The sequence below is a fragment of the Pholis gunnellus genome, assembly GCF_910591455.1.
Source record: "Pholis gunnellus genome assembly, chromosome: 14".
Classification (NCBI taxonomy): Eukaryota; Metazoa; Chordata; class Actinopteri; order Perciformes; family Pholidae; genus Pholis; species Pholis gunnellus.
The window spans coordinates 4,408,326-4,422,810 of NC_136541.1; the positions used below are offsets into that span (position 1 = coordinate 4,408,326).

The window sequence follows — 14,485 nt, forward strand, 5'->3', positions numbered from 1 at the left end:
GGCAATCACAGCCCGTAGAGTGCCGCAATTGACCAATCAGAATCAAGCTGTGTAATAAAAAAGGATAACGGCCATTCCAAAGGAAAGAGAGACTCCTGGGATGGGTTGGAACATTTCAAGGAAACTTCTACAAAAACCCATCAGAAATATATCTAAAAAAAGTCCGTTCTGTCATAGTTCCTGACAGTTTTAGATTGGCTCACATTAGTTTTTTCGAATGGCATTGATGGTACAGTGCGCACACATCTGCACACGCTACCGTACATCCATCATGCATCAGTGCTTGTGCGCTACGAAGATGTAGTGGAGGAGGTTCTGTGTTTACTTGGCTTTTTAGCTTGACATATACCTATTATGATAGGAATTTATAGAGCACATTAGGGACTGGATAATAAATTGGACAGGTATTTGCCTTTTTATGCCAGATTTCAGGTAGTTGCTGCTGCCTGGATGATGGTTACTCCCCGTCCACAGCTGCAGAAAAATCTGTCTGGAATACCTGCAGCAAAATGTCAGTCTTGAGCATTAATTCCTTCTGTTTTGTGTTGTCAGAATACATTTACCATCTCAGGGTCTGGTACATCCCAGACTTCGGCCTACCGCTGGATCAGAGTAATGTGTCAACTGATCTTAGGGAGCTGCTCATAGTCTTATGGTGAGGAAATGACGGCTAGTGCTCCGTAATGGTCTAAAGTGATGCTTCAGAGGCTTTTACACCCTGGCAAGAACACAATTTCCACAGAAATACTGAACGGTGATGAATTCAGTTCCAAGACATTGTTTGAATAAATTACAGTTAGCAGTATCAAATGGATGTCAGATACATTAAGTCTTTTGAGGGATTAAAGCGGGGATTCTGAAAGCACATAGGTTACATAAGTGTTGCCTTGTCTCATGATTGACAATGACTTCATTCTTTACCCACCTATTCACTATGTTTACTGTAACATCACTACCGCGCATTATCCTCGGTATCTATAGTGTGTGTGTGTGTGTGTGTGAGCGCGCTACACCACTGCACTCGCATTTTAAAAATCATTAGGGTCCTGGGGTCGTTAATGGAGATTCCAGGAGATTTCTAGCGAACTCATAAGTGGTTTCATTTCACTATCATTTGCGGTTTATTAATCCGGATGAATAAGACTGGATATGCTGATCACAATGAGCATGTTTTCCACGCTAAAAAAAAGAAAAGAAGGAAAGAACCCGCTGCCATAAGTTTCAGCCACTTGTACATCCAAGTGCGACGATCCCATGCCCTTAATGGTCATCTCTCGTGTCAAGTAGGTCACCAGATGGTCACAGGGCCGCGCCAATTCTCCGATGTTGGCGGCCATGACAGTTAGGACCATGTGGAGTGGCTCTAATCATTCAATTAGCCCACGAGGGGCGCCCTGACGATGTCCGCTCCGCCACGCCACTCAGCGTGCACGCAGATAAAAAAACCCGACACTGTCCAGCCTCTATTGTTTCACTTGTCTATGTCTGCGCTGCCATTGTTGGAAGCGGCGAGGCCCCATCCCCCCTCCTCCTCTTCCTTGTATTCTTCATCTTCCATTCCCTCGCTTCGTTGTCCCATTGATCTCCATTGTCTTGATTGGGAGTGACAAACAGTGGGGGCCGTCTGAAAGGTTGCGTTCGTTAGTGGCCGTTCGTTTGTTACAAGATGTACACACATTCCTGCAGACATGATGGGGGGGGAAGGACAGGGGGGGGTTTACACACACTCTCATACACTGAAGGACACACATATTCCAAAAGTGGTCCCTGGAGAAGAGCGGCAAGCTAGGTTACGAGCAAGAGAGCATTCCAATACACTAACAAGTGGAAAGGCATCCTGCACACACACACACACACACTCTCACTATACTCCAATCTTTGGTCCACATTAAGATTTTCCTTCTCTTAGCCCCGCTTTGTCTTTCTGTACTTTTTCCAGGGAGACGCACACACACACACACACACACACACACACACACACACACACACACACACACACACACACTTCCAAAAACACTCTTCGTCCTTTCATGCCATGTTGCCGAGCAGTCAGAGACACAGAGAGGAGAAGAAAGGAGGTCTGCCTGTAACAAAACATCCAGCAGAACATCCAGTCTCATGTAACACTGCAACAATTACACGATGAGAAGAGAGAGCGCTTTCGTTTGCGATTTGAAGTGGAAGCAGCCAGGCAGGAGAGTTGACATGAAACCAAAGAAGCTGAGTTCAGTAGCACCTGCAGGTATCACAGTTTGTAGTGCGACTATGAGGACGGGCTTTTTTTTTCCATCGTGCAGGGAAAAACAACGTGACGTCTTTTCTGATCAAACCCGTGCTGACAGTAGTCATTAAGAGAGGTGCTGGAGCCGAATCAAACTAGCTGGTACGACGTGTTGTCCGATCACATCCAAAGTTAAAAGGGTTCACCTTTTCCCGAACGGTCCCACTCAAACCATGTGGGGGCAAAAAGCCTGTAACTGTAACCTCCTCCTGCTGCATCCTGATCCGTCTCCACGAGCTCTGTGTCTCTGCGTGTCTTTGTAGTCTTCAGGTGATGAATCGTATACAAATGGGGATAAAGGCGCACACTTTTCTACAGTCTCTCTTCAAAGGCTCGATGGAAGAAGTGGTTTGAAGACTGGAAAAACAAAAGGCTTTATATTTTTTTGAATAAGCTTCTATTATCCAGTATCAGTAGGTCTCTAGAGGTCGCGCTTCCTTTCACTCATGGTAAGGACCGTTCCGTGGTACTTTGATGTAAATGATCTCTAATTTAAAACCTTTCTAGTTCCTTTAATGAGGATTATGCGTCCTGTCTCTTACTGGAGGATTTGGAAACGTTGTTTGTGTGCTGACAGCGCTGACTCTCTCATTCCAGCTGCTCGTCTTGGACGTTGGACAGTTTTTGTGTTTGTGCTTCGCTAGCTGTTGATTTTGGCGAACGTCACCCATCAGCCACCAGACCTATAAAGCCCTGTTTTTGGTTGGTGCCGCAGGATGACTGAAGTGTGCGTGTGTTTACGCGTCTGCATGTGTGCTGATGGACGACGAGGGGCAACTCCATTTCTTAGGTCAGGCTTCGGGTCACCTCGGTTGCCCTGGTAACCCTGTTCTGGCTGGGTTGCTTGGCAACAATCCTCTTTTGTTCCAAATGATTTAATTTGAAGCATATCTTCCCTCGTCACCCTTGGCTCCCTGGCTCACCCTTCTCTCCCTCTTTCTCTCCCTCGCTCCCTCTCCTCCTTCATCCTCCTCAGCCTCTCTCGTTCCCTAAAAGCTTCAGGACTCTTCCTGCTTTTTCTAATCTTGGCCCTTTCCGCGGGCGTCGAGAGCGCTGTCCTTCTTGTGCCCGGTGTAGAAGTCTCTGCTGTTATCGGAAGGTTTTACGGCTGGATAGGTGTGTGTGTGTGTGCATGCTATAGAGCTGTAGAGGTAAACAGTGTGTGTGTGCGCCTCGCCTCCTTCAAGGTACAGAATGTGTCGTCTGTTGTGTGTTTGAATCAGATTTACAGCTGGACTTTATGGCAAAAAAACAATATCAAAGCATCTATATTCGAATATATATATATATATATATATATATTTGACACCTTCCATGACACCCCCGTCTATGATGCATTATGAACGTACCCATAATGCATCATAATCTGCTTACACTGGTCATTGTTTGCTTTAAGTAATGTGAAAAGATATCCTTAAATCTATACAAACACAAAACGTAAAAGTAATTATTACTTTACAACTACTTAACAATGACCACTTAAAGTAATTTACAATCATAATGTGTCATGCATATAATGCATTATAACATATAATGAATTACAACTGTGGGAATAATAACATAATAATAATAAATGTCAGTGCGTGAACAGCAATTCATCATTGACCTTATAAGTCATTGTTTTATAATGTGTTATGATTATCGTTATAAGTCATTATGACATTTAAGAGCTTCTACCTATAATTCATACAATGCTATTAGCAGATTATAGTGCATTATAGGTTTGTTATAATGCGCTATAGACATGGGTGTCATAGAAAGTTAGAACAAATACACTGCATGGCCAAACGTATGAGGACACACAGACATGTAATTGTTGACCCTGAAGTCCAAAACCCCGGGTATTAAAGGAATACCTCACCTTCAAAATGACTGTTTGTGTATCAGTTACTTACTGTGAAACCTTGAATTCAGGGAGAAAACGTTCTCGCATTTCTCCACGGTGAGCGTCCTTCATCCTTGATGAATTGAAGTAAAGGAGGCCAAGTTTAACGGCAGCAAAACTATCAAACTGTATCCAAACATCCGTTTGACAAAGTGTTTTTTTAATTTGAAGATTTGGGGCGAAATGTGTCTGGAAAGTAGTGAGTGAGCGTTCGACTGGATAAACACGACTTGGATTATACTGCACGAGTTGCGACAGTGTTCGTAAACGGATGCTTCGATGTAGTTTTGCTGTTATTAGACGCGTCGCCCATTTTCCTTTGTTTTTTTTAATCTCCGCTCACCGTGGAGGCATGAGAGAAAAATGAAAGGGAACGCAGGCCGAGGAATCGACATACAGATGGTCATTTTTGTGGTGGGCGAAGCGTTCCTTTAATCTGCCGCTGTAACATCCTCCTCGTCTTCTGGGAAGCCGTTCCCTCAAGATATACTGTAACCGGTCTGCAGGGATTTGCTCCCATTCAGCCCACAAGAGCATTAGCGAGCGCGACCGCTGATGTCGGGCACAAAGTGAAGTCCAACCGCTTGACCTTACTTTGTGCACAGAGGCATTGTCATGTTCGAACAGGACCGAGCCCCTTCTCACAGTGCTGCTACAAATTAGGAACCGCACGGTACTGTCTCCAATGTCATTGCACCCCTGCAGCATTACGGTTTACATCAATTAGAACTAAGGGGCTTAACCCAATCCATGAAAAACAGACAAAGCGTATGTATGATATGACATTTTCTCCCTCCCCAATGACTTTTGTTCTACTGTAATGCTTTACGTCATACATGTAAATCACAAAAAGAACAAAACAACTTCAATCATTAAGTTTCTTTGTTTGTAATCACGGTTTGTTCTGTGTCATTAATCTAGATAACTGAATTTGGTGGCATCAGGATATGATTCCACTGAAGAAACAATGATGATAATAAATTATCACCCAGAGTGCGCGCGTCACATTTCATGCTTCTGTGTCTGCGTGATTGTGTATTTCCCATAGAAACCTTTTTTTTTAACAGCCATCTCGTTATTATTGCTGTTTTGAAAGATGGGTGTTGTCTGCTCAGAGGTGGAGAGAGAGAGAGAGAGAGAGAGAGAGAGAGAGAGAGAGAGAGAGAGAGAGAGAGAGGTTCTCTGGTCCTTAGAGGATCCAGTGATCTTAGTCAAAAGGGCAGACTTCTGGTAATTGACTACTCATTTCTTTAAGTGGCCTATTGGCAGGGGCAGCCAGTGCATTTGCCAAAGCATTAAAGATTTCACTCTCTTTATCTTCCTCTGTGTGTGTGTGTGTGTGTGTGTGTGTGTGTGTGTTAGTGGTTGAGATGGACAGATAAAGCTAAAGTTATCTTTTTTTCGTATCAAATGATGATTTCTGGCTGGTGAGGTTTGGAGCCGTGCGTGTGAACTGGTAAAGGGATCTTCTCTTTGAAATCAAAAACATCTCTCCATCTCTCCATCTCTCCATCTCTCCATCTGTCTGTGTCCAATCCGTTCATTTTAAAAGAAGCTTAGCTGGCACAGCTGTCAAATAATGAGCAATAATACCAAAGCATATTTGTACTACATTACATTTACTGTACTATACAATGAATGCATCTGAGTATTTGGTACTCGACCGATTAGCGACCGAGTAAAGCATATCTGATATTTAGGTAGAGGTTCAGATTTCTTTAAGGTCTCAAGCAACACCTTCCTAACAAGACCTCGTTCTGTGCAAACGTGCTTTCGGAAGTTCATTTAAAGTTAATATGAAGCTTCAAACAGTCTTAAAGCCAAGTCAAGTGGGTGACTTTGCTCTGACAGTTGCATTTGTGTTTATTGCTGGTGAGTTTTGTCCAGCCACAAACCTCTCTACAACACAACACAACAAAATAAAAAATCAGATAATAATGCAGAACAACTCGATCGCCCGACAAGAGCGCTGATGGATGATACTGCAAAAACCCGGGGTTACATTCAATGCCAATTTTTCTTTTTTTTTCTCACTTTCTCTCCTGCATGAAAGTCGGACACCCATCCTTTCTGCCTCACTACAAACAGGCCACGCTATTTCTTGCGCCGGATGTAATCACGAGGTGCAGAATCGTCCAATGTGAAACTAACTCCCAGGATGCACCGGCTGTGCTGAACCGGCCTTACTTGATATCGTGCCTTTCGTGGTGCCACAAAAAAAACAATTGACATGTAGCGAATCTGAGGCTTTGTGGGCTGTGGGGTGTAACGCAGACTTGTACATGCCACTACCGGGAAGAATCCTGCCACGGATCAGCGAAGGGTACCGAGGGAAACAAACAGAGAGGGCGTTTCATACAAAGAAAGGCCTGAAATCTAGTAGATACACATTCGGTTCGACTGAGGAAGGCAGATTTAGTCGCCCATCACTAACAGTGAAGTCGCCTCACAAGGATGATCACCTCTGATATGTATGGAGAGGACTCAGCATGCTTATTGTATTAAGATGGCCTATCCTTTAAGTCTTATCAGCACTCACTGCTTGCTCTTTCTCTCCACCCCACCACTTCCACATCATGTTTTTTTCAATCTTTCCATCTCTCTGTCTCCTTTCTGACTCTCTGTCCTTCCACTCTGCTCTACTTCCCTCCATCTCGCTCTCATTGTTTTTTTTATGCTCTTTCAGTCCTTTTGCCCCCTTTTTCTAAGTCACCCTGTCATCTCTCCTCATTGGTCTCATCTATCTATGTATGCTTATTTCTGCTATGTCCTTCGCTCACCTCTCTCTTTCCCTCTGTCTTTGCTCTTTCTCTCTGTTTCTCCCCTGTGTTTTCCTCCATCTCTCTCTCTCTCTCTCTCACCGCCCCGACTCTCTCTGTCTTTCTCTCTCTGGCAAATCATTATTCTTTTTCTTTTGTCAGCAGTGATGCTGCTGCCCTTTTCTGTGAGCTGAACCCCTCCTCCCTCCCTCTCTCTCTCTCACCCCGCGCTCTCTTTTCTTTCTCATAGAGCTGTTCCAGTGGCAGGGTGGGGCGGCCGGCTTGGCGCCTCACTGCTACTGCAGAGATACTGCTGGGCTGTGATGGGAGTGGTGTGTGTGTGTGTGTGTGTGTGTGTGTGTGTTTGGGGGGGGGTCTAGCTGGTGGAGGATGAGGATGAAGAAGCAGTGGGGGAATTGTCTGAGCTCTGAGCTAACTATGTTTGACAGGCAGCAGAGGGAGGGTGGGGTGGCAGGGTTGGGGGTACTTGATGGGGAGCAGGGTGGGGGCTGTTTTGGGCTCCCAGAATCCCCCGAAAACCCTCAGCCCTGAGGAAAAGAAAAGGGCGGGCTGGAGGAAAAACTTAGGGCTAAGGAGTTTGTTTGTGCTAAGACAGCCGACGGGGGGGCGCAAATCCCAAATACACAGGCCAATCCCACTCCCCCCTGACTTCCCCACCCACCCACCCACTCACCCACCCTCACCTCTCAAAGATTATAAGTGATTTTTGTGGCGCCTAAGAATGACAATTGCTCGGAAATCAGGCAGAAAACAAAGAATTTCGCAACACCGGCTCCACACGGTGTTGCGAAATGTGTGTTGGTCTCAGTTAAAAAGTATGAGAAACATCTGCAATATGAAGCATTGCAGATGTTTCACGTTGTTCATTCATTCACTGGTCAAATTTTCTAAAATCTGTCTTGGATTTTCATCGTTTGACTCACACCAAGCGGAAAGGGGGTGGGGGTGGGGGGGAGGGAGGAATGGAGGGAGGGATAAAAAACAAAAAAGAGCGGGGAGCTTTTAGAGGGTAGAGGTGGGCAGAAGGGCACGCATACACACATATACTTATAGATACACACACACGCACACACACATTTACCCAGGGGGATGGGTGGTGGTCGGGGACAGCTGGGCCTAGATGGATGCTGTGGGGGAGGTGTGAGTGTGTCTGTCTTCCCGAATGTGTCCTCTTTGTGTGTTTGCTTCATGTTTCCACTGTATCTAATGTATTTTTAAGCACATGTTTGTGCGTATTGGTGTCGCTCTGTAATAGTAGCTGTTGTTTGTGCTTGAACATGCATGTCTTCCTGTCTGTATGTTTTATGAGCGTGTGTGTGCGATTCGGGGGCGCGGTGGGGTTGGGTTGGGTGAGGGGGAGTGCGGGGATTGTCAGCATGCTTGCAGTGTGTGCCAGTGGATGCCTCTGTGTGTGTGTAATGGTCTGTATCGCACCATGCCATATCAAACCGCACACTGTTGGCTGAAATTCCCATCAAATGTGTACAGCGTCGCCAGCACCATGACACATGGCTCTGTCTGTCACACACCACAGCGCCGCTCTCTCTGTGCCGCTGCAACAGAATATGGATGCACACGCACGCCAGCACACACACACACACACAGACACAGACACACACACGGACACACACACAGCCTCAACCACATGCAGATAAAAAGCATCTCATAAATCACGCAGATACTTCGTCCCACATGCTGCACAAACAGATAAATTCCTCCCTGCAAAACAAATACAACTGCATGCAAACACACACCCACACAGACACACGCACACGCACACGCATGCACGCACACACATCGATAACAAGCCACTTTAGACTCACACGCTCACACATGTGAGGAGACGTGTATGTACTTTACTAACATTGAGATAATTACCTCCTTGCAGAGCAACCTATACCCTTTTGTGCAAACACCAGCAAATACACACACACCAATAGCAATCTCGTCTCACACGCACACACACACACACACACACACACACACACACACACACACACACACACACACGTAGCCCAGACCTACATGCTGAAAGTGCACGTACACACACACACTTGTTTTACAGTAGATAAAGTTCATTAACCTGCCGCTAATTAGCAGCAACACTGTAAAGCTTCCCAGGGAGAACGAGGGAGGAAAAAAAGGAGGGAAAGAACGAATTAAGAATGCCAAGAAGTAAACGAGATTATCAGGAATGGGGGAGGAGGGGGGAGGAGGCTGGACAGAAGGGCAAAGAGGTGAGGGAGGACGAGAGGAAACCGAGCAGGACATTGGGGCAGATGGAGAGTAGGGGGGGGGGGGGGGGAGATGGAGGGAGACAGATGGAGGAGGAATGAAGAGAGGGGGACGTGAACATGGAGATGGTCAAGGTGGTTAGAATTGTTGTTCTTTTCGAGGAGTGAAGGAAGCGGTTTATTTTATTAAAGGAATAGTTCAATCATTTTGGGAAACACGCTCTTTTTGCTCTGTTCCCGAGAGTACGAGCGGAGGTGCAAATTTAAATTCCTTCTCGCCTTAAAATCTCTTTCCCCACAGGCCGCCTCAACAGATGTCTTTGAAACAGACAGGGCACCTCAAACTGCGATAAAGGTCCATTTCTACTCTCTCTATTATGCATTTCTAAACCATTATGGTTCAACGTTTGCAAAAGCTTTCCAAAGCTTAGAAAAGCTAGTTTTCTTTTTTTTATGCATGACATCATCCCGACATAAAAGTCTGAGCAGCAGGTAGCAGGGAGAAAAACACTCATTCGGAAGCAAACCAGGTAGCAGAGATTAATCTGCTGTTCGTTCGCTCCATTAAACATTAGAAAACTGTGAAAAGAGTCCATCACAACATCATCGAGCCAAGCGATTTTTAGACATGATCCAAAATGTGGGCGACTCAAACGGTCATGAAAAGAGAGAGCAGCAGTGGACTAGACGTAGACTAGACGTAGACTAGACGTAGACTAGACATAGACTAGACGTAGACTAGACGTAGACTGCACCTGCAACAATAAAACCGGAACTACTCCGCCAGGATAGAATGAATATAATTTGGTAACAGGAACCGAGTGGACCTTTTTAGTTTGAGCGCCTAATTCCGTCTAAAGCTACAAATTGTCGTTTCCGTTTTCGTTTGTAACCGACAAACGAGAACACGGTGTGATAATTAGATTTGTTCCCTCGTGATAGTGAAGGAACTCCTAATAGTCAGTGCTTTGTTGGTGTGTTTTCTCTCTTTGTACGGGTGTTACAAAGTGTTTGCCACCTGCATCCAATCTTAACGCTACATTAAACACGCCCTGTATGTATTCGCGCAGGCTTGAGATGGATATCGATCGTATCGTCTAACTCCCAGAAAGAAAGTAATTAAGCCTCTTCTTAAAAAAAAGGGGGATGAAACTATTCCTTTAAGTTTTTCCATTTTTCTCTCTACGTTTTTTTTTTATCATGTGAGGGCCCTCGAGGTCCTCACACTGGCTTCCTCCCTCCCGTTTTGTTCACACACGAACACTTTACCGCCTCATTTTAACACCCACCCTCCTCTATATACCCTTATCCATCCATCTTTCTCTCCCTCCTCCTCCTCCTCCTCCCTCCTCCTCCCTTGATTTCATATCCCAGTCAGCGCTCTACCCCTGCGCTCTCTCTCACCTTGTTGCCGGCCGCGGGAAAGTGTAAATTGTGTTGCTTTAAATACCCGTGTCTTCGGTGGGCTTACACCTCGAGTGGAGGGGAGGATGCGAGGCGAGAAGAAAAAAGAGCAAGCCACAGTGTTTAACTTAGCGTCTGCTAAGGATAGATACGTCTCCCTTTTCATTTTTGCAGTGTGTGTTTTAGCCTGTCTTAACCGTTCAAACTCTGGCTGAACTTCATCCCCCCTCTTTTAACTTTGCTCTTAAGTAGCTTCAACGGTAAGAAGAATCTGTATCTGAGGCTTATGGGGGGTCATGCAGCTGGGGAGTGACTCTGTAGTGTTTGAGTAAACCAGTATGGACCGGTGGATGGTTTGGGAGTTCCTTTAAGGACAGTTGGATGCGTTGTGACATTTGTCAACCACAGAGAATTTGATCTTATTTCAAACGAGCCAATTTAAATGCACGCTGCTGCTAACCCCCTTCTGGACATATAATGAATGCTTATGTTCATTTGAAATATTGCTGTCACATTTATACATTATCATGCAGTCAAATTCTCCAAGTAAATGAAGTTATCTGTGATTAATATTTGACCGACGGGCCTAACAAGGTTGCTACCACGCTCATATACTGTTCATCAAGTGATTTGTAAGCATTAGTGGAGCTTTAAATTCAAGATGCGGAGTGCTGTTTTATCATCATTAAAACATATTACTCAATAAGAGTGAGATTAACCTTTATTTATTAGCCCACATTAATTTATATAGAAACTTTTTGTGAGCCACTACACACACACACACACTCTGTTCTGTTTTGCCACTGAGCTCCACTGGGGATTAAAAGGCACTCCAGCTGTGGTAATGAACAAGCCACGAGTGCTGCAGGGTTTTTTCTTTGCCTGTTAGATTTACCCCTGCCAGTCCATGGATCGAATCTGCAATCTTCCTGCCACCTTCCCACTTATCTAACCTTTAGGCCCTCAGTGCCCAAGATCAATCATTTGAAAAGGAAATAAAAGACTTTGAAATGACCAAATCGTCACCTATTGCCACTGAATTTATGGAATCTATCCTCTCCAGCTCCTCTGGACCTGTGGGTGGGTCATTATTTATTACAAGGGCGAGCTTAGTTTAAGCCCACAAGACTTTATGTAATTTCTGGTGGTGTAAACATAATGCAAATTAGATGCAGATGGTGTTATGCAGCGTTGAACAAATGTTTTGTTTCTGCATACTTTGAGGATATCTAAAAGGAGGTAGAGGAAAATGGCAATGAGTTGAGCGTGGAGAAGGCTGTGTCTGCCATTCAGTCCAGTGATGATATGAACTCAGTGCTGGGATTTGCTGCAGATGAATATTACATATTCTGTAAAAGAGCTCTGTAAAAATGTGTCTACCTTTCTCCCGTACGTCACTGAAGAGCCACTAATTGACCACTGAACTTGCACAAGTGTCACTCTGAGCCTCCAACACAGGTTGTTCTTGGTCAGAAATGCCGGCTTCCTGCGGCGGCCCGGAGCTAAGACAGAAGTTTGGCTAACCTGTCGCCGCTCATTGCGGTTGGCTTGATGATTGATGCACTGGGACAGCAAGTTTAGCCAAAGTGTTCATGCCGAGAAGAGGAGCTCTTGCGATCAGCCGCAAGAATTAGCCCAAGACGCTATTAAAGGAGACACTAATCCTCGCTGCACTTGACCACACATTCAGCCCTTAGCCATCATGGTGCTTAGATAAACTAACCACAAGGTCAGGGCTGCAGTAAAACACCACAGAGGTGGAGGGAGTGACTTACTCTGACACGCAGCGCTCTGGAAGTCTCTGAGTGAATCCTGCCTCTGAATCCTCTCAGCCCAGAGGCAAGCCGCAGACTTTTTTTTTTCTTCTTTCTTTTCTAACAACTTGTGTTTTTCTGAGATTTTTGAACCGGCCATAAAACTGGCTTTAAAATGTCAAAGAAAGATACTAAAAGTTGCCGCCTGCCTGAGCTCATGCTCTGAAAATGTGTGTTTTTGATGCCGCATGCAGTCGGTTTGCTCGCCTCCACTTCTGCATCCTGTCGTCACACCTTTCATGTCTTGATGGGAGTTCCGCCCGAAACGCACTTAAACAGATGTTCTTCCTGCAAAAAAATAATAAAAAAATCAATTCCACCGCCGGTGCAAGGATGTGATAACGCTCCACGCCGAATATAAACCTGTCTCCCGCTTGACAATTTGGTTCCAATTAAACTATTTATACACGCCATATTTTCCGGGGTGAGGACACCGCTTTAGGGCATTTCTTCTTAGGAGATGTTCCCTCCGTTGGCTTGGTCTTGATGTCAATTATGCCATGTTTTTGTTTTTGCTTAAGATTAGGTTGAGCGAGCACTGGCACGTTTTGAAGCGAGCGGGAAGGGAGGGGAGAGCTCAAAGCATGGCTCTCATAGCCGCAATAACTTAACCCGGCAAAAAGCACAGTAAAGCGGCCGGGCTCGGCATTACTTACTAATACGAGGGGCTGCATATTTCAATATACATCCCTTATTCTGATTCACATAATCGTCTGCCACCCTCGCTGAATCCAAAGAGCGGAATTAGCCTGCACCGGCACCCGTTATCAAGGGAGCGCTGTTAAATACCATGATTTGAGCCAATTTGAATACTGTTACACACCCAGTTCACTGTTCAGTGGTTTTGTGGTGTTCCAGCCCCAGCCTTTAGAATCAATTCATTATGCTGGGTCATTTGTATTCTCTTTCTCTTTCCCTCTGACCCGCTCATTTCCATAATGCCTGTCCCGTTTGAGCTCGTGCTGAAGCGGCCGATACATATGCATGGCGTTAGGAACCGACACGGATATTGACAAAAGAGGGCTGCGAAGCCATTAAATGTATGAGACAGTGCTCTTGTTGTTGCTCTGACCTGTCGAGAGCCACTCGCCGCCGCCGCGGCCTCTTCATCTTTGCTGGTCCCTCAGGTCCCGCAGTCTCTGGGCGCCAGCGCTGCTCCTGACTCATCGCTCTTACATTGGCCTCGCAGACATACAACCAGATCGCCATTTGTCTGCTTTTTCTGTCCCTCTGACAGCATGTCCCTGTGCGTGTGTGCGTGTGTGTGTGTGTGTGTGTGTGTGTATGTGCGCACGAGTATTTGCTTTCAGGAAAGACAGATAGAGATGTATGGATAATCTGACAAGCGGAGAAAGAGACGGGCGGGGGGGGGGGGGGAGTTAGAGAGAAAGAGAGAAAGAGAGGGAGCGATGCAAGTAATGCATTTTGTGGGTTCATTTGATTTGTGTGTTGGTCTGTGCTACTCTTTTTGCTTGTGTTTTCATATAAGCCCAGTGTCTCTGACTTGCCTCTGTTTTGCAGTTATATCGCTCTGTTTTATGATTATTCACCCCCCCCCCCCCTCTCTCTCTCTCTCTCTCCCGTTACCTAGACGACGACCCCTTGCAGCCAGTGACCTCAGATGAGACGGTGTCCGTGGGGGGGACTGTGACACTGACCTGCCATGTGCCCGAGAGCGATAACTCCTCACTGCAATGGTCCAACACGGCACAGCAGACCCTGTACTTTGGAGAGAAGAGAGGTGAGAGGGGGGGGGATGGAGAGACTATGAAAGTTTCAATAAAGCAACCGCACAAAATACATTCATATACAACTAATTGGCTTTGTCAGGTATGTTCTGCTGTTAGAAAACTATTGGTTAGGATACGGACAAAGTTAAAAGTTAGCATCCCTTCATGTGCTTCATGTAAGTGTTAATTTTTTCAATAGTTAACAAAGACCACAATCTCTCTATTTATTGTTTAATCTCAGTAATATACTTCAATTTCCAGGAGAGAGTGAACAGCATGCAGATACTTTCAAAACGAGTTAACTAAAGCTCCATTTACACGTCAGTTCACGTGTCACATCTGTGTAAAATCCAGCTG

At 45.4% G+C, this 14,485-nt stretch overlaps 1 protein-coding gene across 1 annotated transcript in view; it reads left to right on the top strand.

Moving 5' to 3' along the window:
* cadm3 (cell adhesion molecule 3) overlaps positions 1-14,485 on the top strand; it is an 80,800-nt gene that overhangs the window by 20,820 nt on the left and 45,495 nt on the right. Inside the window, exon 3 of the mRNA XM_079172703.1 lies at positions 13,990-14,139. Coding sequence (XP_079028829.1) covers positions 13,990-14,139 — 150 coding nt within the window. The remainder of the gene's footprint in view (positions 1-13,989; positions 14,140-14,485) is intronic.